This window comes from Sarcophilus harrisii, chromosome 6, assembly GCF_902635505.1.
Source record: "Sarcophilus harrisii chromosome 6, mSarHar1.11, whole genome shotgun sequence".
Lineage (NCBI taxonomy): Eukaryota > Metazoa > Chordata > Mammalia > Dasyuromorphia > Dasyuridae > Sarcophilus > Sarcophilus harrisii.
The window spans coordinates 129,814,848-129,838,603 of record NC_045431.1 but is presented as its reverse complement, the minus strand read 5'-3'; the positions used below and the strand labels follow the sequence as shown (position 1 = coordinate 129,838,603).

Below are 23,756 nucleotides of genomic sequence, written 5' to 3'. Positions count from 1 at the left end.
TGCCTTAGTTTCCTTATCTGTAAATTGAAAATAATAGCACCTACCTCCCAGAGTTAATGTAAACGTAAAACAAGACGTTTTACAAAAGCTTAGCATCATCATCTAGAGAGGGGAGGAACCTCAGAAGTACGGTTCAATCCTCATCCTCTATTTTACACAGATAAGGAAGCCGAAGCCAGAACAGGCAACGAACTTCACCTTGCAAGCGTCAAAGGTAAAATTTGAGCTTTGCTTATCAGCTGGCTTGCGGGAGTGCCGGCAATATGCCGTACAACATGGCTGCGCCCACACCAGACCCGCCCTCTCCTTTGAAACTTCCGTTCTCGGGTGGATCGAGGAAGAGCCTGTGAAGTCACTATTGGAGCGCTCAGATTGCCCACCCTTTCTTCCTTTTTCCGGTATCGGGCCTGACTGGTATGGAGCCTTCTCTGTTCGCTGTCTTTCGTGTCTCTTTACAATCCGCCGGCATCCGACAAGGGCCGGGGACCGAGGCCGCTGCGGATGGCTTCCCTCGGGCTCGGGACGCCGACGGGTGCTAACAGCGGCGTGGAGCGCGGCTGGCTTTCTCCTTTTGGCTTCAGAGCCCTGCTGTTCCTGTCGTCCCGGGCTCCCTGCGGAAGGGGCGCTTCGGCCGGCGCCTGGGACGCGACTCCCGAGCTCCCTCGGCCCGAGCCTTGGGCGCCTTGGGCCCTGGCGCAGGGAGCGGGCTCTCCCTTAGCGTAGAGAGCTCGTTTTAAAGGCCGCGGGCGTCGCTAGGATTTCCCGCGTAGTCGGGTGGGAGCCGGGAGAAGGGGGGACTGGCGGCGTTAATGTTAAAAAACAAAAACTCGGCTTTTTTTTTTTTTTTTTTTTTTTGGCGGCAATTCCGTTGAATTGGAAAACTGACAGGAAGGACTAAATGGACGAGCATTAAAAAATAAAACAACCTTGTTATTTTATTTGTTTGTCCTTTTATGTATTTGAGTCACTTTGATGAGGTGCGAGAGTTGAGAGTAAGAGATACCCTCTGATCAAGGTCGCAGGTCCCTTGCAAAAGAACTCACAAACTCGACGTCTGTGGCAAAAAAAAAAAAAAATAAAAAATAAAAAAAAAAAGGGAGATTTATTTCGGTTTATTTTCACTAAGAAGGCAGCTTTGTTAGTGGGCGAAGAATCCTGGCCGGATGGATTTGCGAAATGGCTGGGCATACAGGGCTAAGTATATTGGGGCTGATCTTTGGTCCCCAGCCTGTCACCTGATGAATCTGGGAGACTGGTTTTTAATTAATAATTGAATAAGACAACTTACCTCGACCTTGAATCGCCTTTCCTCCAGAGATTAAAGGGAACACAGTTCACATCCGGGCCTCCCCCCCAAAAAATCCCAATTTATATCAATTTTGTACAAAGCAAATTTCATACCTACAATATCTCAGATCGTATCATAGTTTGAAAGCATTAAAAGGGAAGTCATGGAGTCCCATTTTTCTCATTTAGTAAATGAAGTAAATGAAAACGAGATTAAGGGATTTCCCTTTAGTCACACAGTAGGGCCTCAAAATGGGCATTTTCATTGCCATTTGCAGGTTTATATCTGAAAAATAAGGTAAAGGGAAGGAGCTGGAGTTAATTAAAGGAGCTTACTAGGAGTCAAAGCTACTACCAGCTACATTTCCTGATTCCAGTTTATAATAATGATTTGGATGAGCTTATTCAAGCTTTAGTTTAAAATCATAAAATCTGGGAAAGAGATGATAATTGGCTTTTTTCTAAGTCCTCTGGTCAGACTACTTTTCTGCTTTTGGAAATCTCTCTTTAATGCCAGGGGGGTAATTAACAGCTCCTTTTCTGTGAAAGGGATGTGCTCACGTTGAAGAAAGAAAAATATGAAAATAACTTCATGTTTTTAGTTTCTCCAGTAGAATAATAGTGCTGGATTTAGAGGCACTTTGTGTGGTTTTTAAGCAAATTGCTTAAATCCTTAAATTTCTAATCTGCCAAATTTTGGATCTTCTAGGTCCCTTTTTTAGTGTGATCTTGGAAGACCTCATATAGCTCCTAAATATAATCATTTTAGTGTAGTTTATTTATCACTTATAAAATTGACGTTTTGCTGGACAGTGTCATGTAGAGATAAAGTTGTAAAGTGATGGCCAGGCTTTTAAAAAGTAAAATATTAAAAATAGAAAATACAAATGTTTTACATGATTTCATTTGACAAAATAAAATATCATTCATTTGATATTATTTGCGTTCTCATTGGGTAGGAGAGAAAATATGGAATTAAAAATCTTTTTAAATGATGAAAAGTAATTGGTGTCTTATCTAAGAATGACCTTTTTTTTTTTAAAGAAATTAAAAATGGTTCAGCGTCTGACATATCGCCGTAGGTTGTCCTACAATACAGCTTCCAACAAAACTCGGCTGTAAGTATTCATGTGCGGTAAGTATTCATGTTTTTAATTTATAAGCATTATTTTGAATTTCTTCAGTAATTCTTTCCTCTTTTTGGCACAGATCACGAACCCCAGGTAACAGAATTGTTTACCTTTATACCAAGAAAGTTGGAAAAGCACCAAAATCAGCCTGTGGTGTGTGCCCAGGAAGACTTAGAGGTGTAAGTTCCTATATTTATTTTTTCTGTAATCATCTTGTCAAGTTGGTGTTTGTAATTTTGAGGACTCTTCCCAGATTAATCAAGGTCTGATAGAGTACAAGTTCCTTGAAGGTAGAGAACTATTTCTTGCCTTTCTATGCCCCCCATCAAGCACAATACCTGCCACATAATAGGTATTGGGACTGAATGGGAGATTAATTCTTATTTGAAAGTGAATTTCTCCATGGCATTTGGCATCCAACAGTTATAAAACAGTGGAAAAGAAATTCTTAGTGTAAGAGGGGAGCATTGTGAATTTAACACTATTTTAGATAGTGACATGATCATCATAATGTAAACACTATGGTTTAAAAAATTTTAAAAGCATGTTTTAATGTAAAATCTTTTTATTATGCAGGTTCGTGCGGTGAGACCTAAAGTTCTTATGAGGCTTTCAAAGACAAAAAAGCATGTCAGCAGAGCTTATGGTGGCTCCATGTGTGCTAAATGTGTACGTGACAGGTAAATAAAACTTTTAAAGCCATTTTTTACGGGGTAACGGCTGACTTAAGGGATAATTGGTAGCTATATCAAATGTTAATAGTGCTCAAAACTGATTTTTTTTAATGGGTTTTAAATGTTAATTTGTATTTGTCCTGGATTTTAGGGTAAGCCAGTCAACCTTTTTTAAGAAGCTTTGAATTGGGGTGATAAGCAAGAAATTTTATTTATTTCAGTATTGCTCAATAATAGTAGCTAGGTTAATCAAAAGACTAAGTTTGTTTATATTGTAGAAAGCACCTCATTTAACTACTTGATTTTTTGGTGTGAGTATTGAAGCCCAAACTGCTAAATGCTCGATCTGACACTCTTAAAAATCTTCCTCTTGATCTCTCCAACTTTTGACACTGTTAACTGCTTGTAAGTCTTTAACATTGCTATCTGTGCCCTCTCCCCAGGTAGGGGTGTTCTTCCAAAAAGCCTTCTTTTTTTTGAGCCTTCTTACTTTTGTATCCCCTTGATTAGCTTATCACCTTTCCATGCAGTGACTCTCAAAATCGAACTTTCATCCCTAAACTGGCCTTCATCACCAACTGCTTGAAATGTAATATGGGAATGGAGAAAGGGATGGGAACCAAGGAAGGAGCCTTTTGATTTTAGTTTTTCTGCCTCTAAGCTATTCCACAGCTGCACAAATCTTCCTGAAGCACAGACCCAACCAATCCTGTTAATTCTCCTGCTTTAGAACTTTTGTCTTTTTCCCTCCTTGATAAACAACAAACTTCACAGCTTAGCATTTAAATTTCTTCAGTCTGGCTTTAACCTATTTTTCTAGTTTTATGTGATGTTAGCAATCTCTTTAGTAAGACAGCTCAGGTGCTGTTTCCTAGTTTTCTTTATTCTTTGTCTTCATAAAATCTATTTGTTTGTTTCTGTCATAATTTGGTAGAGATATAGTCTTGGGATCTGTTTTCAAGTCCCTCTGCTTAATGCCTAATATTTAAATTCCTGACTCAACAGGCTTCTGTTTCTTCTGGCAGTCGCACTAAAATCCTTGTCTCTTTTACTTGAGTTCATTGTTTTCCCAGTTTAGAAAAGTCTGGATCCTTGTAACTACTTCATTTTAAGGAGTAAAACCGAGGCCCAGGACAGCTAAGTGATATATTGGCCTTCCATGGGCCTGGATTCAGGAAAAGTTCAAACCTGACCTCAGACACATATGTGCCTCACTTCCCCATCTGTAAAATGGGGACACTCTAGAGAAGAAAATGGCAAAGAAAACTCCAAGGACAAAATCCAACACAAATAACAAATTTAAGGCGCATTGAGGATTAGTGACTGGATTTAATTTTAGTCAAATTTAGGATTTAGAGCTAATTCCTTTTACACAAACTAGTGCTTGTACTCTGGATGGAATCACATAGTAAATGTTGGAGTGTTTAGTTATGTAAGGGCCTGTGGTTGGCAACATAACCCAGCTCAGCCTTTGTTTTTTTGCAGGGCAAACCTATTCCAGGTAGCCATAAACTGGGCTGTTGGAGAAGAAACACCTTCTTCACCAGCTTCATGCACATCTGTTCTTAGACCAAGTTTCTGTGGATTTAAAATGATTTCATTTTACCATTTACTCATTGGAAGCCTTAGTGATTTAAAAAATTGTATTCATATTTGAAATTCAAAACAAAACAGTGCTACTTTAGAGTATTTATAAATAATGTTGAAATTGAACTTTTAGGTCTTTATATAGCCCCTAATTGTTTCTCCTTTTTTTTGAATCCTGGGATAAGAATCTTCTCTACCTTTATATAGTAGATTATAGGTAGACAGTGGTGTGATCATCCAGGGACTACAGAGGCATGCATATGAAATAGCTTTTAAAAGCATTGTCTTACTTGTGATAATTGCCTGGCAAAGTTTTAGTGACAGTAAGTGACTATGTCTCTTTAGGGTAGGGGTTCTTAGGATTCCTTGGACAGTCTGGTGAAACCTAGGAAACCTCAGTAATAACTTTATATGGCATTAAGATTTCAAAAGAAATCAATTACTGACAAATTACCAAAATATTTTTTAAAAGTTGGGGGGAAATGTCAGCCTTGAATTCATTGAGTTTCTGGTTTAATTCAAAAATGCTTAAAAAAAAAAAAAAATTAAGGGTTTTTCCTTGACCTTTGTTCTATCATTTTGCATAATACCTGGTCCATAGTAGGTGCTTTAAGAAAATGTTTATTGTTTGCTTTGATTAGTAGGTTTATGAAGGGAGATTTAATTTCAGAAATATTTTTGCATTAAATGTTTTTCCATCCAGGATCAAGCGTGCTTTCCTCATTGAAGAGCAGAAAATTGTTGTGAAGGTGTTGAAGGCACAAGCACAAAGTCAAAAGAATAAATAAAAAGGACTTGGGTTCTTTTGTTTTGAATGATAAAGAAAATTAAAATGTGTTTGAGTGTTCTGGGCTCGTTTTTATCTCTAGTCCTTCCTTATAATACTGTGGTGGAAAAGTTTTTAGATTTTTACCTGAGGAAAACAGAATAGGAATCTCATTAGTTCTCCCATTTCTTAGCTTATGCAACCTTTGGAGAAGTTACTTAAATGCTCCAATTTTTCATATATTAAAGTGAGAACTGAATTAGATGTATGTTGTATGTATATTTTAATAATGGAAACTTTCAGTTAGCTGATTTCTAAAAGAATCTAAAATAAAACTTTAAGTTGTCTCAAATCTTTGAGAAGTAGCTTTTGGTACCCAGAATTTTTTTAGAGATGAAGTTGTTGATGGAGTTAATGTGTATACTTAAGACTATATGTCACCATAACTTTGAGGTTAAAACTATGAGAAAAAAATATATTAGGCACCCTGCTAAAAAATGATGCAAGAAAGGCAAATGGATTATCTTTAGGAAAAGGGACTTCAACCCCCTCCAGTAAGGAAGCTTTCCTCTGAGGAGCCACAGAACAAAAAAAGCAGGAGATAAAGGGTTTTGGCCATGGACATTTTTTTAGTCTGCCAGTGGGTATGGGTGTGGGCTCTACTTCAAGGAAGGCTTCTACAATACAAGTCATCCTTGTATGTCCCCTTAGTAATGCCTATTCATAGTTCTCAGCCCCATTGTATATATATGCATGTACTTGCTATTCATTCAAATTACCACAGGCCTCCGTCCATCTTGATTTTTAAAATTGAATGCTAATGGCAAATTGGGAAATAGTTCACCATCAATTGCCAATAGAACCTAAATAGGTTTTAGTTTCCTGTCATTTGGTTATCTAATACATGTTGATTAATCTTGAACCTGTTGGTCCAAACTGGAATCAATAATTAATTAATAATATCAATAAAACCCTAAAGATCAGGACCTTTTTAAAGGAAACTTCCAGTGCAACTTGCCTACCTGCAGCCTGGTTTTAGCTGCCTGGAACAGTAAAGGGTTAAATGACTTGAAGAATGAAGGGGTTTGTTTTTTTTAATATGGGCAAGGAAAGACTTTGCTTGATTATACATATTGGACAGCAGGTAAAATGGAGAGAATATAGAATTGTTGAAGCAATTTAAATAATGGAGAGTGTTCCAGATGTGAAGTGCTGCTTTTATTTTTATATTGTTGTTTTTTTGTTTTTTTTTTTTTTTTTCAAAAAGAACTGGGACCCTAAAATCTGGAGGACCCGAGTTCAAATTTGGTCTCAGACACTTAACACTTCCTAGCTGTGTAATCCTGGGCAAGTTAGTCAAGCCCAATTGCCTCAGCAAAAATATTTTGAATACTAAATTTTTTTCCCCATTACTTCCCTTTCCCCAAGGTAGCTAGCAATCTGATACATATACAATATTTTTTTTTTTTTTTAACAAAAGCCATATTGGGAATGAAAAATCAGAACAAAAAGAGAAAATTGTGAGAGAAAAAACAGAAAGGTGAAAATCTGCAGTCTGCGTAGTTCTTTCTCTGGAAGTAGATAGCATTTTTCTGTTTCCAGCAGGATATAAATCTCTTTAAAGAACTGTGCTTGGCACATAGGAATTAAAGTGGGAAACTCCAGATCCCAGCATTATATATGTGAATATTAACCCACTCAGCTAAAGGATATGATTTTCCACTTATCCTGTAGGTACAGCTCTGATGTTCTGTTTTTTCCTAGTAAATTTATTTTAATACACATCATGTTGGGAGAGAAAAATCAGAGTAAAAGGGAAAAACCATGGGAGAGTTGCAGTATGTGCTGATTTACATTCACTCTCCTTAGTTTTTTTTTTGTTTCTTTGTTTTTTCTGAATGCAGATGGCATTTTCTGTCTAAAGTCTATTGGGATTGCTTTGGGTCACTGAAGTACTGAGAAGTGCCAAGTTTTTCATAATTGATCATTGCACATTCTTACTTGTTTTGCTCAGCATCAATTCATGGGAATCATTCCAGATCTTTCTAAAATCAGCGTTTTAATAAAACAATAATATTCCATTATTTTCCTATACCACAACTTGTTCTGATGGGTTCCAATATGCCATTATTTTGTTTATTCACAAGTCATCTTTAGAATTAGTTCTTTGGCTTGAAATCAGAGAAAGTGTCCAAATTCCATAGCTATGGAAATTGAGATTAATTTGAGCATTACTAATTGGGTGTGATACACAAATCAATATGTAGGATCACAGATGTCTAACTCTCCATCTCATCCATCAGCAGAAAGGAAAAGTATAAAGGAGTGTTCTGGCAGCTTAACTTTAATTCATAAATACTGAATAAAATCTAATGAGATTTTATTCTGGGGGAGAGGATTCTGGGAAAATGGCAGATTAGGTTAGAAAACTTTTGACTCTCCAAATTTCCTCCCCAGAAAAAAATAATGCCTCAGAGGAAATGTAGAGGTGGGTAAATAAATAAAAGCCAAAGTAAAGCAGTTGTTCTTTTAGGACAAATTAAGAAGATTCCAGGAAAGACCTGATTTCCAGGGGCTGAAGCTCAGTCTGAGTACAAATATTTCCCACCAAATCTGTGGAATCAAAAAAAAAATGTGGGGGGGGGAGGGAACGGGGTAGAAGGGAGAAGCAGCTGAGGTTGGGAGATGGCCTCAGCCTTAGAAACTCATCTTGATAATGTGAGGATCTGACAACTGAGGAGAAGATTGAAGGAACTTCTACTGTCAAAGGTGTCAAGCACACGTGTACTGACCAGACACTTCTGGACTAGGTTGCCACTGAACGAAAAGGATCTAGCAAACAGCTGGTGAATGCAGAAGCAGAGGGCTGAGGAAGCTGCTGGCTCAGTTCCAGGAATTAGAGGACAACTAATTTGCAACCATCAGAGGGACCAAAGGAGCTAAGATCATTTGTGGGACAGCAAGTCCAGGGGTTCTAGTCTAGGCTTAGAAGTGGAAATGAAAATCTGAGGTTAAGTTCTAGGACAGACTTCAAAATTACAGAAGGGCCTGAGTCTTGGAGCATAATTCCCCATACCTCAGGACTAAACTTGATCACACTAATAGCTGCTAGAAAGAAATAATAAATGTGCAAGCAAAGAAGAACTCAACCATTGATAGTTGCTAGAGAGAGAGAGATTAGGATTCATATTCAGAAGAAGATAATGGAACTAAAAAAGCACTCCTTTTTCAATGGGAATTGTCAAATGGTCCCAAGCACAAAAAAGAACAAAGTTCTTGGAAGAACGTAAAGACTTCAAAAATAATAAGAGATCAAGGAAAAGATAGAAAAAAGAAAATTATTAACAGAAAGTCAACCAACTTGAAATAGGGAATCAAAACCTTAAGGAAGAAAGCAAGCTAGTAACAGTCTAAGACAAAAACAATAAACTCAAAAAAATGAAAAAATAGAAGAGGATGTGAAACATCCCACCAGAAAAACAACTGGTCTGGAGAATAGATTGAAGAAAAATAATGTAAGAATAGTTGAACTGCCTGAAAATTGATTTAAAAAAAAAAAGATACAATATTAAAAGAAATTATTAAATATAATTGCCCTGAAGTTCTAGAAAAAGCAAAGCAAAAAAAAAAAAAAAAAAAAATCCAATCACTCTCTAAAAGAGATCCCAAGAGGAAAGCTTAAAGGAGTATCAGCCAGGTTTCAAAGCTCCCAGGTTAAGGAAAAATGATTGGAAGCAACAAGAACAAAACATTTTAAGTATATGAAGCTTCAATAAAGATTTACAGGACAACTATTATGTTGAAGACCATAGGTCTTGGGATACTCTATTTCCTAGAGCAGAAGCGCTGGGGTTACACCAAGGGTAACTTACCTAGCAGAGTTAAGTATAACAAAAAAAAAAAAATGTGGGGGAGGGAGGAGCATTTAGTGAACTGAAAGACTTTTAGATATTTGTGACAAAAACAGAACTTAAGGGAAAATTAACATAGAACATCCAAGGAGGAATATAATGTAAACATTAAGAACCAATTATACAGAATTCAATAAGGTTTTGTTTTTGTTTTTTCAAGAAAGGCTTGGGTATAATGGAGTGATTCTAAAATATAAAACTGTAGGAAGAGATTAAAAGGGAACAGTTATTTCATACAAATGAAACAAAAAAAAAAAAGAAAAAAGGAAAATATATTTTAAAAAAGAAATGAGGGAAGGGCAGGTCATACAGAAATCTTGCTCTCACCAGGAATAGGTTAAAGAGGGAACAATATATACATATAGAAGGTTGTAAAAACCTAAATTCAGAAAGAAAGAAGAGGACAAGGGAATAGGGTTGAGGGAAAAGCATAAAATAGAGATTTTTGGAGAGGTGAGTAGGTTAAAGAATAGAGAAGGCAAGATAGCAGGTAGAAGCAGAGGATTAAGAAGGGACAGGAATAAGGTAAGGATAGGGAGGAAAAATAGGAAGGAGGAAAATATACAAATAATTATAGCTTGAGATGAATACTCATGAAAATAAAACATTTTATACAAATAAAGTTAGATCTAAATAATGAGGTAATACTTAACATTTTTTTGGGAAGACCCCACATCAAACCTGATCTCAAGATACTTAATACTTCCTAACTGTGTAATTCTGGACAAGTCACTTAACCCCAAATGCCTCAACAAAAAGATTTTGAATTCTGGATTTTTCCCCCATTACTTCCCTTTCCCCAAGATAGCTAGAAATCTCATAGATTATACATATACAATATTTCTTCCCCTACACACATCTGACTGCTTTTCTTTGCGAAGGCCAAGTCATGGATTTTCTTCTCTTTTTTCCCCTTCTCTAAGTGATCTCCATTGGTTCAGTTCAATAATTATCATCATCTTGATTATTCTCAAAGCTATACACTCATTCCTAATTTTTTCCTTAAATGCCAGTACTATGTCGCCCTACTGGAAATCATTGTGTTGATGAGGCATTTCAAAATAAACATTCCCACAGTAGAATTCATTATCTTTCTTTCTAAGCCCATCTTACTCCAAAGTTTTCTAGTTTTATTAGTTTCAAATAGGGTTAGATGATTTGCCTGGGGTTATACAACTAGTAAGTGTCTGAGGTCAGATTTGATTTCAGGACTTTAGGCTTAGTGCTCTACCCATTTCACCACCTAATTGCATCCAATTAGTTTACCAAATTTTATTGATTACATCTCCATTGTGTCTATCACATTTGAATATTGCATTCTCTCTGATAATATATATTATATATATAAATGTATGACATTTATAAATGCTATATCACATATGTAAAATGGACCTTTTTTCCGCTGCTTGGAGAATTTAAATCTTTGGTGTTTTCTAAGAAAATTGCCCCTTGAAGATGTTGGAGTAAGCAGTGAATTGATGTAACACTCCCATGTTTACCTCTGGGCAACCATAAAATAGCACCCCAAGACAGGTCCTGGAGTGGCAGAACCAGTAAGTAGACAGAGTAAAGCAATCTTTTTAGCCTAGGAAATTTGGAGGATTGACAGGAGGGGTCCATCTCACTTGGGTAAGGAGGGGAGAAGAGGCAAAGTCCATGACAGGAAGCTTGGCAATGAGCCAGTAGCAAGGTCCACCTCAAAAAAACTAGCAGGAAATCCCAAGCCACAGTGTGGGGAAGTGGGCAAATGCCACCACCAGGATCCCCTACTTGTCTTGACAAAACCAAGGGAGCCTGCAGACTCTAGCTTTGAGAATCAACATGTGATTTTATGTAGCCCTGGGCAAACAGAGGCCAGACCAACATGTGCTTTAGTACAGCCCCAGGGAAAAACAGAAACACCCATTTGGCCTCAGCACAAGCCAGACACCACCACTAGGATACTAGCTCAGCACTAGGTAAGCTACTAGAACCCTACAACTTTCAGCAGCACCAGCCACATCCCATCCACACCCTCAGTCAGCACCAGACACAAAGGTCCTCTGAGGGCTTCAGGGCAACTTCAGTGTAGCACCAGGTAAACAGCCAGGGCCTGTAGTCACTGACACAAGAAGCTTTAGACAGCACTTCTGAAATGGAAGAGGCCAGAGAGGGAGAGGGAGAGGGAGGAGCAAAAACAACAAAGAATCTGACCATAAAAAAATTATGATGACAGGGAAGATTGAGACACAAATTCAAAACAGGACAATAGTGTCAAAACAACTAGGGATAAGATCCTGAGACTTCTGGCCAAGATGGCAGAGAGGAGGCACACATCTGTGTAAGCTCTGCATTTTCTCTCAGAATTCATTTCATGACAAACCTCTGAATTAATGCTTGACTGAAAAAAAAAACCCCACAAATAATTACCAAGAGAAGACATCCTTGAAATTCACCAGGAAAGGTCTGTTTTTGTGTGGGGGATGGTTTTAGATCGGGCACAGGCTGAGGGCAGGCAGTGGCAGCAAGAGCACAGCAGACAGCCCACTGCTGAGCAGACTGGAGAGGGGTGGGATGTGATCTCAGCTGTCTCTGCAGGGAGAGCTTTACTACAATATTGGATATTTTGCCCTGGCAGCAAGCCAATAGACAAGCAGAGAAGCTAAAAACACTGGGGGGGGAAGAATACATCCCTGAAGAGCTAGGGTCATTCCCGACCTGGCCACCCCCACCCCCCCACAGTGTCTCAGCACACTCTCAGAGTCTCAATGCAGGTACAGCACAGCCATTGCTATCCTGCTAGTGCCTCAAGGCTACCCCCCACAGTCTGTAGAGGAAGCTCAGTAACACTACCCAGCCCCCCCAAAAAAAAAGCCAGTCCATTTGTTGTTGTTGTTGTTGTTGTTGTTTTTGTTTGCTAGTTGGTCTTCTTTGATTCTTCCCTAACAAAATGAGCAAAAAATCTAAATGAACTCTAACTATTTATTGATAGCTTCTATATGGATAGAGAGCAGACTTTAAACCCAGAGGAGTCTAAAAACAGACTGTCGCCAGATGAATCCCCAAAGGAGGATATCATCTGGTCCTCAGGGCAGATGAATCTCATAGAAGAAATTAAAAAGGCTCTCACAAGAGAGTTAGAAGAAAAATGGGAAAAGGAACGGGAGGGTTGGTAAGTCTGGAGAAGTCATCCCACTCATTTAAAGACAGAGTGGATAAAGAAATCAAATCCTTGAAAAATAGGATTAGTGAACTGGAAACAAAAAATAGCTCTCTAAAAAAATAAAATTGGTGAAATGGAAAAAAATTCCATAGAACAAAACAACACACTTAAAAACTCAATTAGACAATTAGAAAAAGATATAAAAAAGTGAGTGAAGAAAATAGTTCATTGAAAATCAGAATCGAACAAATGTAATTGAATGACTCAAGGAGACACCAGAATCAGTCAAGCAAAACCAAAAAAATGAAACAATGGAAAAAAATGTCAAATACTTTCTTGGGAAAACAACAGACCTGGAAAATAGACCTAGGAGAGACAATCTGAGAATAATTGGATTCCCTAAAAAATATGATGGAAAAAAAAGAGCCTGAACACTATTTTCCAGGAAATTATCAAAGAGAATTGCCCAGAAGTCATAGAAACAGAGGGTAAAATAGACATTGAAAGAATTCATCGATCACCTACTGAAAGGGATCCTAAAATCAAAACACCAAGAAATATAGTAGCCAAAGTCCAAAACTATCAGACAAAGGAAAAAATACTGCAAGCAGCTAGAAAAAATCAATTCAAATATAGAGGATCCATGATAAGGATTATCCAGGATCTAGCAGCGTCTACATTAAAGTATCGAAGGGCCTGGAATATGATATTCCAAAAGGCTAAGGAACTTGGTATGCAACAAAAATAATTTACCCAGCCAAAATGAGCATCTTTTCCCAGGGAAGAAGATGGACATTCAACAAAATAAGCAAATTTCACCTATTTTTTGATGAAAAAACCAGAACTTAACAAAAAGTTTGATCTACAAATATAGAACTCGAGAAACATAAAAAGGTAAAAAGAAATCTTGGGAACTATATTTCTGCTATAAAGATATATAAAGAACACATGTATACCTTGTTCTAGAAACTAGAAGTGGAAAGGACATTATACCAGAAAAAGGATAAAGTGGGGGTACTACATCTCACAAAGAGAAAAGGGGATGAACATAATGTGTATCTTACTGCCATCAGAATTGGCTTAAAGAGGAAAATTTTAGACGTATTTGATTTATGGTGAAACTTCTCCCACTTCATTGAAAAGTGGGAAGGGAAAAGTGAAAAGGGAAGGAATAAGCTAAGTGGAAGGGAATACAGAAATTGTGAGGAAAAGGAGTAAGATAGGGGGAGTAACTCTAAAGTGGGGGAGGAATATTAAAAAGGGAGGGCTGTGAGAAGCAAGTGGTGCTCACAAGTTTAATACTGGGGAGGGGGGTAAGGGAGAAGGAAGGGAGAAAAGCATAAACGGGTTAACAAGATGGCACGTAATACAGAATTGGTAATTTTAACCATAAATGTTGTGAGAGATGTAGAAAACCATTACCCAAAATGACTACTCAGAGATCACTCAGTAGAAGGCAGAAAAGTTGTTTATTGAAAACCTCCAGAGGATGAGCCGTCCCATCACAATATAAGAAAGAGAAAGCTCATGGTAGGAGGGCTAAAGAAGTAGTAAAGATACATAGCTTTTATACAAGAAATTACATCACAAATAAGAGAGCATTGAGAAGGGGAGAGGAAGGTATCTAATTGGTTGTTGCTATTTGGGGAGATTGGAATGGAAGGTTTCTGTTTCCCTGAAACTCCTGATTTCTAGGAAACAGAAAATCAGGCCTTCAGACTTAATCAAGCAGACAGTGGTCCAGCTAATAGACTAAATATTGATAAATGTCAAATACCAATAAATGTCATCAGCTCAGGTTAAATAAATATGTTTCTAGATGTCCAAGGCTCAAGTAGATATGAGCTGCACATATTATACAGGTCATAGGGGAAACACAGAAATAATGAAAATAAAATACATTCCTATGTATTCATACATTCCTATAAGTTCTTCACCTTATCTATTCCCCACAATGTGAATGGGGTAAACTCCCCCATAAAGAGGAAGCAGTTAGCGGAATGGATTAAAAGCCAGAATCCTACAATATGTTGTTTACAGGAAACATACCTGAAGCAGGGAGATATATAGAGAGAAGGGAGATACATATATATATGTTATATAAATATATATTTTTATTTTATTATTATTATTATTTTAAAATCAATATAAATTATTATAATATATTTATATAATATATAATAATAATAAATTAAAAAAGAACAAATCAATGAATTAGATATGCAACTAAAATAAAACTTGAACAAGAACAAATTAAAAATCCCCAATTAAGTGCCAAATTAGAAATCCTAAAAATCAAAGGTAAGATTAAGATTGAAAGTTAAAACAAACAAAAACTAAACTATTGTGCTAATAAATAACTCTAGGAGCTGGTTTCATGAAAAAAAGAAAGAAAAAGATACCTTTACAAAAATAAATGTTGAAAATTACATTAACATGTAATTGGAAAAAATAAAATACTACTAAGAAGGAGGAAAATAAACTAAAATAACTGAAAATATATAAGAAAAAAAGAATCCTATCAAATTCTTTCATGACACAAATATAGTGCTGATAAATCAGCCAGGAAAAGCTAAAACAGAGAAAGAAAATTATAGACCAACTTCTCTAATGACTATTGATGCAAAAATCTTGAACAAAATACTATCAAGACAACTATAGCAACATAGCATAAGAATTATACATTATGACCAGGTGGGATGTACACTAAGAATACAGTAATGATTCAATATTAGGAAAAACATCATCATAATTGATCATATCAAAAACTTTTTTAAAAATATAGCACTCATTCGTATTAAAAACACTAGAGAGCACAGGAATAAAGGGAGCATTCCTTAAGATGACAAGCTGTATCTATCTAAAATTATCAGCAAGCATTATCTGTAATGGGGATAAGCTAGGAACCTTACCAATAAGATCAGGGATGAAACAGGGATGCTCACTCACTGTTATTCAACATAGTAATATGAACATAGAAATGTTAGATATAGCAATAAGAGAAGAAAAAAATTTGAAGGACTTAAAATAGGCAATGAGAAACAAAACTATCATTCTTTGAAGATGATATGATGATATACCTAATACAGTATCTAGTATTTATCTAGAGTATCAACTAAAAATTATGTGAAATAATTAATTTTAGCAATAATATAAAATTATCAAGATAAAAAGATATAAAATAGATATAAAATAAATACACATAAATCATCAGTATTTCTTTATTTGAACAACAAAGTCCATCAGCAAGAGATAAAAAGAAATTCTATTTAAAATAACTGCAAACAATATAAAATACTTAGGAGTCTATCTTCCAAGACAAACCCAATTTTAATCAGAATTATAAAACACTTCTCACACAAATAAAGACAAATCCTAATAACTATAAAAATATTAATTGCTCATGGGTAGGCCAAGCTAACATAATAGAAAATTATAATCCTGCCTATTCAGTGCCATACTAATCAAACTAACAAAAAATTATAATAGAACCAGAAAAAAAGCAATAAAATTCATCCCAAAGAACAATAGGATATCAAGGAAATTAATGGGGAGCAAAGGAAATTGGCTTAGCAATAACAGACTTCAATCTATATTTTAAAGCAGTAATCATTAAAACTATCTATAAGAAATAAAGTGGTAGATCAATGGAATAGATAGTACACAAAACAAGCAATAAACAAGACAAGTAATCAATTACCATAGTAATCCAAAAGAATCTAGCTTTGGGTTGATAAACTCAAAGACTCCAGGTTCTGGGAACTCACAATTTGAGAAAAACTGCTGGAGAAACTGGAATACAATAGTACACAAACTAAGTATAGACCAACACTCACATTATGTACCAAGATAAGGTCAAGGTTAAGTGCAGATTTAGACATAAAGTGTGACAACATAATCAAATTAGAAGAGCAAGAAGTAGTTTACCTGTCAGATCTATGGGGAAAGGTAGAATTCATGATCAAAGGAGAGAGTGCCTTATAAGTGCATTTTACCAAAAAAAAAAAAAAAAAAAAAAAAATCACCTGATTGTTTCTCATGGTGTTTTTTCCCTTTTGATATGTTTTTTTGTTCACAATTCCAACTAATATGGAAATATGTTGTACATGATGGTGTATATATATAAACTATATCAAGCTTCCTATCATCTTCAGAAGTGGGGAAGGAGAGAGAAAACTTTGGGATTCAAAATCTTGTAAAAATGAATACTAAAAAATGTCTTGATGTGTAACTGGGGAAAAAATAAAATACTACTTGGGAAAAGAAACAAGAAAAAAAAAGTTGTCCCTTTGTGGCTTCTTCAAAGCAGTTTGGGGGCTTCCCTGTCTTATAGAGAAGCAAACTGCATCAAGATGGTGCATGGCATTTTGAATGATTAAAGAAAAGTGATAATACTAAAAATGGCCCCTCAAAAAAGGCAACTGAAATTTTATCCTCCTATTTTATTCTTTATGCTGTATGATTTTTTTCCCATCTCTTCAAATAAAGAGAAAAAAAATTTAAACTGCCAAATATGCCAAGCTGGATTTGATTAGTTCTGGGCAGAGGCATGTTTGGGCATTTGAAAACCACAACTGGAACCATCTATTCTGATGGGCTTTAATGTGCCGGGTATTTCCTTTCAACCAAACTTGAGAAAATTACTTTGATATAATATACATATGGAAATATTTTACAACATTCTTAAAAAGTTGGATATTTTTATTCATTTTATATGAAACACATTTTAATGTGTGCAAATATGGATAAATTAGTCCCTTAAAAGATACCTTGTCATTTCTAAACCAGGGAATCTTTTTATTTTAAAAATCACTATTAGTTCTTATTACAACAATGTTGACAGCTCACGGTCTTATATTTGGTTAAAACAACAGTAACAACTTCATCTACACAAAGACATTACCTCTTAATATCTATAGAAGTAAAGGAATCTTTGGATTTCTATCTTTCTTTCTTTCTTTTTTTTAACTTTTTCTAAAAAGTTCCCAATTGTTATGAAACCTGTATTTTGCATAAAATCCCAAATTGCAACTTATATCCTGGGACAAATTTTTTTGGAGTGTTAAAAATGTTTCTAAATGTTATTCCTACTCCTTTGGGAAACTCAACTTTCTTTTTTTTTTTCAGTGCTTTTAGAGATAACATTTGGAATCAGAAAAAATAAAGGCTCATTAATCTAGATAGAACTTCATTTTACAGATGAAGAAACTGAGACTTAAAGAGCTTAAATAACTTACTTAAGTTCTCCCGGCTACTAAGCATCAAAGGCAAAATTTGAATCAAGGTCCTTTGACTACAGTATTCTTTGCAGTACACCTTCTGTATCTCAAACAATATCCCAAATCTTCTTTACCCTTGTTTCCATTAATAAATCTTTTTGATTTGCAAGACAATAAGTTGGTCTGAAATCCAAACTATTTTATTTTATTCAACTAAAACATTGTTCCTGTAAGATGTTGCTGTGAATAGAAATATACAATGGAATTTTTTAAATGTGCTTATATATTGTATGACAGAACTTTTTAATCTAGCTTTAATTTTGGTGATGCTTGATTGCTATTGAGTCTATCACAATCTGAAGCTGGGAATGCTTTAAGCAAGCTTACACTACCATTCATTAAATTTGTAGATATGATTTGTAAATGTCACCCTATAAACAAGAATTCAGTAGTTTTAGTTATATTACTAGGGAGTACTGTGATTATTTTTGAAAGCAAACTCCTGCCCCATTGTGGCTACCACAAGCAACTACATGTTGGCAGCTAAAAGGAAGGCCAATTTGACTTTTGATGATAGCATTGGAGGTTTTCTTGGCAAAGATACCACTCTTAAGTGGTTTGCTATTTCCTTCTCCAGTTTATTTTATAGATGAGGAAACCGAGGCAAATAGGGGTAAGTGGCTTGCCCAGGTCACATAGCCTGTAATTGTTTAAGACGAAATTTAAACTTAGGTTTTCCTGACTCCAGACCTACCACTTTATCCATTATGTCATCTAGTTGCCTATTTTTTATATTAAATGGTAGCCAAATATAGATAAAGTAATAGATATTACATAAAATAAATGATAAATTAGATAAAATACATAGATCAAAGTTTATTTTTGACACTAAATAGTGGCTAATATTTATGTAGTGCTTAAATGCTTTTAAATGCTTGTTGCTTTACTGCATGATAGTAATCCTAGAAAGCAAATAGTACAAATATTATTAACTCCATTTTAGAAATGGGCAAACAAGAAGTTAAGAGCATTGTTCTTCTTGTGGCATCATACTTTATTTTGGTGCTTCTATCTCTCTAATGCATCAGTGTGAAAAGTTCAGACATAAACTTTCCATAATATAATCACAAAGTGGAAAGACAAATTATGAAATAGAAGAATGAAGTTTGTAAGGCATTGAAGTTCAATGTGTTAAAATAATAAATTGACCTGATCCTATCTCTTTATGAAATCTTTTAATCACAGGTTTCAGGCTTCAAAGAACTTTCTAACAATTACAGCTACCCCCAAACAGAATGGCTTGCCTCCTTAGTAAGTTCCCTATAACTGGAGGTTTCCAAACAGAAACCATTTCATTATTTAGAGAAAAGATTCACACTTAAAGTGGAGTTAGCCTTTATATCAAATAACTAGGAGAGTTAATAATTTTAGGTAAGGTAGATCTTTAGAATAGACCTTTACAAATATGGTTTGGTCAATATCTTTGAGAACCAAATATATTTAAATGTTCCTCCCAAATTCAAATACCATGGTTCATAACTTGATAGAAATTACCATGGTGCTATTCATGAAAGGGGGTGAAAAAGCATAGATTCTTTGATTTGCTTATAATAGAAGCTATTGTAATGAAATGGTTATATATAGCTAGAACAATGATTATCCAAAACTCAAAATTTTTTTATAAACTATAGTCAGGTGATTTCAAATGTGTATTTAAAAAAGATAATAACATAATTGAAGAGAAAGAACTATTTCTTCAGCATGTCTCTTTAAGTAAATCAAGGCCAGTAGAGCTTGCCTTGATTTCTTTTCTTCTCCCTTGTGACCACAAGGTTTACAAGGTTTTGCATTAATATTTTACACAGTACTTTTCCAGTCCATACTGCATATTATTTCCTTCACACCACCACTTAAATTTATTAAGTTCTATGTGCCAGGCAGTACTAAAGGCAGGGCATATAAAGAAAGAAAAAAAAAAAAACAAACAAACAAACAAACCCAACCAGACAGTTTCTGCTCTCAAGTTGCTCACAGTGTTATGGAAGAGAAAACATGCAACTATGTACAAATGAATTATACACAAGATAAATTGGGCATAATCTCAGAGGAACAATCCTAAAATTAAAGCCTGTGAAATGCTTTTAGTAAAAAGTGAGACTTTGGGGGAATTCCAGTGGCATAGATGAGAAGGAAGAAAGTTAGAAGCATGGAGGATGGCCAATGAAAAAGCAAGAAGTCAGGAAATAGGAGAAAGGCAAGGAGGATAGCTCTCCCCTAGACATGACCTTCCATTTTTTGTTTCTTTGCATAGTAATCCTCAAGTGCAGAAAGCACTCCTACATGGCATCTGCCTCTCAGAAAGCCCTAACTTAATCCTAGCATGGCTATTTCTTACCCTTCTGTCCCATTTGAAATTATTATGTATTAACTTTCATAAGTATTTATTTGTATACATGTTATGTCTACCCAGCAGAAATTAAATGCCTTGAGGACAGGGATTGTTTCAGTTTTTATCTGACACTGTATCTTGATTATAGTTGGCAGACAATAACATTTTGTTGAGCTGAAGGGGAGGAAAGGATGGCAACTAGATGGCACAGTAGATAGAGCACCAGCTATCCTCAGACATTTAATATTTACTAGCTATGTGACCCTGAGCAAGTCACCTCACTAAACAAACAAACAAACAAAAAAACCCACAATAGTAGTTCATCATAATCACATACCACAATTTATTCACCCATTACCCAGTTAATAATCATCCCCTCAATTTCCAATTCTTTGCCCTTAGAAAAGAGTTTAGTACCTATAAGTCTTTTCCCTTTTTAAAAAAAATCTCTTTTGTATACATGCCTAATAGTGGTATTATTAGGTCAAAGAATGTGCATGGTTTTATAGTCTTTTGGGCATAGTTCCAATTGCTCTACAAAATGAATCAGTTCACAATTCCACCAATAATGCATTAATGTCTCTTTTTTCCCACACTCCCCCCAATATTTGTCACTTTCCTTTTCTGCCCTAAGAGCCAATCTAATAGGTATGTGGTAATACCTCAGAATTGTTTTAATTTGCATTTCTTCAATCTATAGTGAGTTGAGTATTTTTTTTTTCATATGGCTTGATTACTTCATCTGAAAGCTTCATATTTTTTGATTATCAATTGGGGGAGCTTTTATTTTTTATAAATTTGACTCAGTTCCATTGTTGTTTGAAAAATGAGATCTTTATCAAGGAAAATTGCTTCAAAATTCTTTTCACAATTACTATTACTATTTCCCTATGTTTATTCTATTCTCTCTCCCCTTTTACTCTGTCCTTCCTCAAAAGGATTTTGCGTCTGACTATCCCTTCCTCCATTGTGTTCTCTCTTCTGTCACCCTTCTCTTTTATCATATCCCATTCCCCTCCTATTTTCCTACAGGGTAAGAGAGATTTCTATATCCATTTTGAGTATGTGTGTTATTCCCACTTTGAGCCAGTTCTGATAAGAGTAAGGCTTACTTAGTCTTCCTCCATTCCTCCTCTTTTCTTCCCCTTTAAAAACTTATTCTTGACTATTTCGTGACAGATGATTTACATCATTACACCTCTCTCACTCCTTACTTCAACTCATATCTATGCTCTCTCTATATATATACTCCTTCTAATTGCCCTAATTAACAGAAAAGTTCTTATGAGTTACAAGTATCATCTTCCCATTTAGGAATGGGAATATTAATCTTATTAATTCTCTTATAGTTTCCCTTTACTGATTACCCCCTTATTCTTCTTTGGAATCCTGTACTTGAAAATCAAATTTTCTATTCAACTCTGGCCCTTTTCATCAAGACTGCTTGAAAGTCCTTTATTTGATTTCCCCCAGAAGGATTATACTCAGTTTTGCTGGGTAGGTGATTCTTCATTATAATCCTAGTTCCTTTGCTGTCCAGAATATTATATTTCAAACCCTCCAGTTCTTTAATGTAGAAAGTACTAAATCTTGTGTTATACTGACAGTGGTGCCACCATAGTTGAATAGTTTCTTTTTGGATTCTTGCGATATTTTCTTCTTGAGTTGGGATTTTCAGAATTTGGTTATATTTCTGAGAATTTTGATCTTAATCTCTTTCAGAAGGTGATCAGTAGATTTTTTTCAGTTTCTATTTTAAGTTCTAGAACCTCTAGTTCTACAATATTAAGACAGCTTTTCTTGGTAATTTCTTGAAAGGTGTTATCTAGGATCTTTTTTTTTAATCACAGCTTTCAGGTAGTCTAGTAGCTCTCCTGTGTAGAGGGCTGAAACTATTGAGTCAATTCACTGAGGTCAGGACTGCCGAGCACTTGAGGCTAACTACTGATTGGACAATACTCCATGGGCACTGTCCTGTGTTGGCTCAGTGATTGGTGTGTACAGAGGATTGTGGGAGGAATTAGGGGGTGGAGTGGGACTAGCCAGGGTCACTCTTTGGCAGTAGACAAGGGAGAAGGTGGTTGCGGAGATTCTGCTTCCATCCTGTTCAATCCTGCATCTAAAGACCAAGAATAAAGACTAAGGACTTTTGCTTATCCTGACTCCAGCTGATTCTGGGGTGCCCTGGGTGCTAGCGTGGTCGTCACACTCCTGGATCTATTTTCCAGGAGAAATGCAATGAGATATATATATTTCACATTGTTTTCTATTGTTTCTAGATTTCTCAAAAATCTTTAGCTTCCATTTGATCAATTCTAATTTTTAAAGAAATATTTTCCTCAGCGAGTTTTGTGCCTCCTTTTCCATTTGGCCAGTTTTGCTTTTTAAGGCATTCTTGTCCTCATTGACTTTTTGTACTTACTTTTATATCACTCTGATTTCTCTTCCCAATTTTTCCTCTACCTCTCTTATTTGCTTTTCAAAATCCCTAATGAGTTCTTCCATGGACTGAGATCATTTTTTATTTTTCTTGGAGGCTTTGGATGTAGGAACTTTTATTTATCTTCTTCTGAGTGTATGTTTTAATCTTCCTTGTCATCTCATAACTTCCTATGGTCAGAATCGTTTTCTGTTCTTTACTCAGTTTCTCAGTCTATTACTTAACTTTTAACTTTTTGTTAAAGTAACACTCTGTTTCCAAGATGAAGAGTGCAATGTCCCAAGCTTCAGGGGTTTTGTGCAGACGTTTTTAGAGATCCTTTTGGGGAATTGTAAGTTTTCAGTTCTTCCAAGGTGGTATGATCCAAGGAGAAGTGTGTTTACTACTTTCCTGGTTTGTGCTCTAGTCTGTAAGCGGCCACAGGCACTCTTTTTTGCCTTGGAACTGTGAGGGTCCCTGGTCTACGGTGGCTTTAAGTTCTAGTGTACTAGTGCTTCTCCTTTCCCTGAAACTGTGAACCAGGACTGTATTCTCAATCTGACTTGAGTAAAACAACAGAATCCTGCCTCAGTGCCAGCAGAAACCTTCTTCTGACCAGCTGTTTGACCGTTTTACTATCCATGGGCTGAGGAAGCTGTTGTCACTGCTGCTATTAATGTAGTGGCTTCCAAAGCCTGCTCCAGGTTTGTTGGTGCTGAGGTTCTATTCCCACCAAGGGAAGTCTTCACATGCTTGGGGTAGACTCTCCCAACTTACTTTAGAGATTGAGACTCTTTGGTTACTCTCAACCTGGTTTAGCTCATCTGCTGAAATGGTTTACTGGGGTTTGACCACTGTGTATGCTATAGCTTCTTAGATCAGGTAAACACCATCTCAAAAGGTGAAAAGCAGCCCTGTAAAAGGCTTGGCAGCCTTTACTCCAGAGGTATTAGTCTTCCCTGAACACACCCTACACCCCAATAAAAGATACTGTATAATCACTGCCCTAAAATAGCTTACATTCTACTAGAGGAGATATAATATGTAAACAGACAAGTAAATATAAGACAATTTAAGGAAGAAGGAAATATTAAAAATTAGAAGGTTCAGTAAAGGCCTCTCATTGTACAGAGCACATGAATTGAACCTTAAAGAAAGTTTGAGGCATGAAGAGCAAGGGCATCACAAAACAATAACTCTTGGGAAAGATGCCTAGTCACATGAAGAATTTT

At 35.9% G+C, this 23,756-nt stretch overlaps 1 protein-coding gene across 1 annotated transcript; it reads left to right on the top strand.

The window, feature by feature from the left end:
- The first annotated feature begins 324 nt into the window (after positions 1-324).
- On the top strand, positions 325-5,525 carry LOC100932646 (60S ribosomal protein L34). Its single transcript, XM_003772912.4, has 5 exons — positions 325-414; positions 2,332-2,405; positions 2,497-2,596; positions 2,994-3,097; positions 5,382-5,525. The coding sequence occupies exons 2-5, from the start codon at positions 2,341-2,343 to the stop codon at positions 5,464-5,466; spliced, it is 354 nt and encodes a 117-aa protein (XP_003772960.1). The 5' UTR covers positions 325-414; positions 2,332-2,340; the 3' UTR covers positions 5,467-5,525.
- Positions 5,526-23,756: the final 18,231 nt, after the last annotated feature.

Coding starts and splice junctions, on each gene's coding strand:
- LOC100932646 (XM_003772912.4), top strand. CDS start 2,341: ATGGTTCAGCGTCTGACATATCGCCGTAGGTTGTCCTACAATACAGCT. Junction 2,597..2,993: donor GCCCAGGAAGACTTAGAGGT/GTAAGTTCCTAT, acceptor TTTATTATGCAG/GTTCGTGCGGTGAGACCTAA. Junction 3,098..5,381: donor GCTAAATGTGTACGTGACAG/GTAAATAAAACT, acceptor TTTTCCATCCAG/GATCAAGCGTGCTTTCCTCA.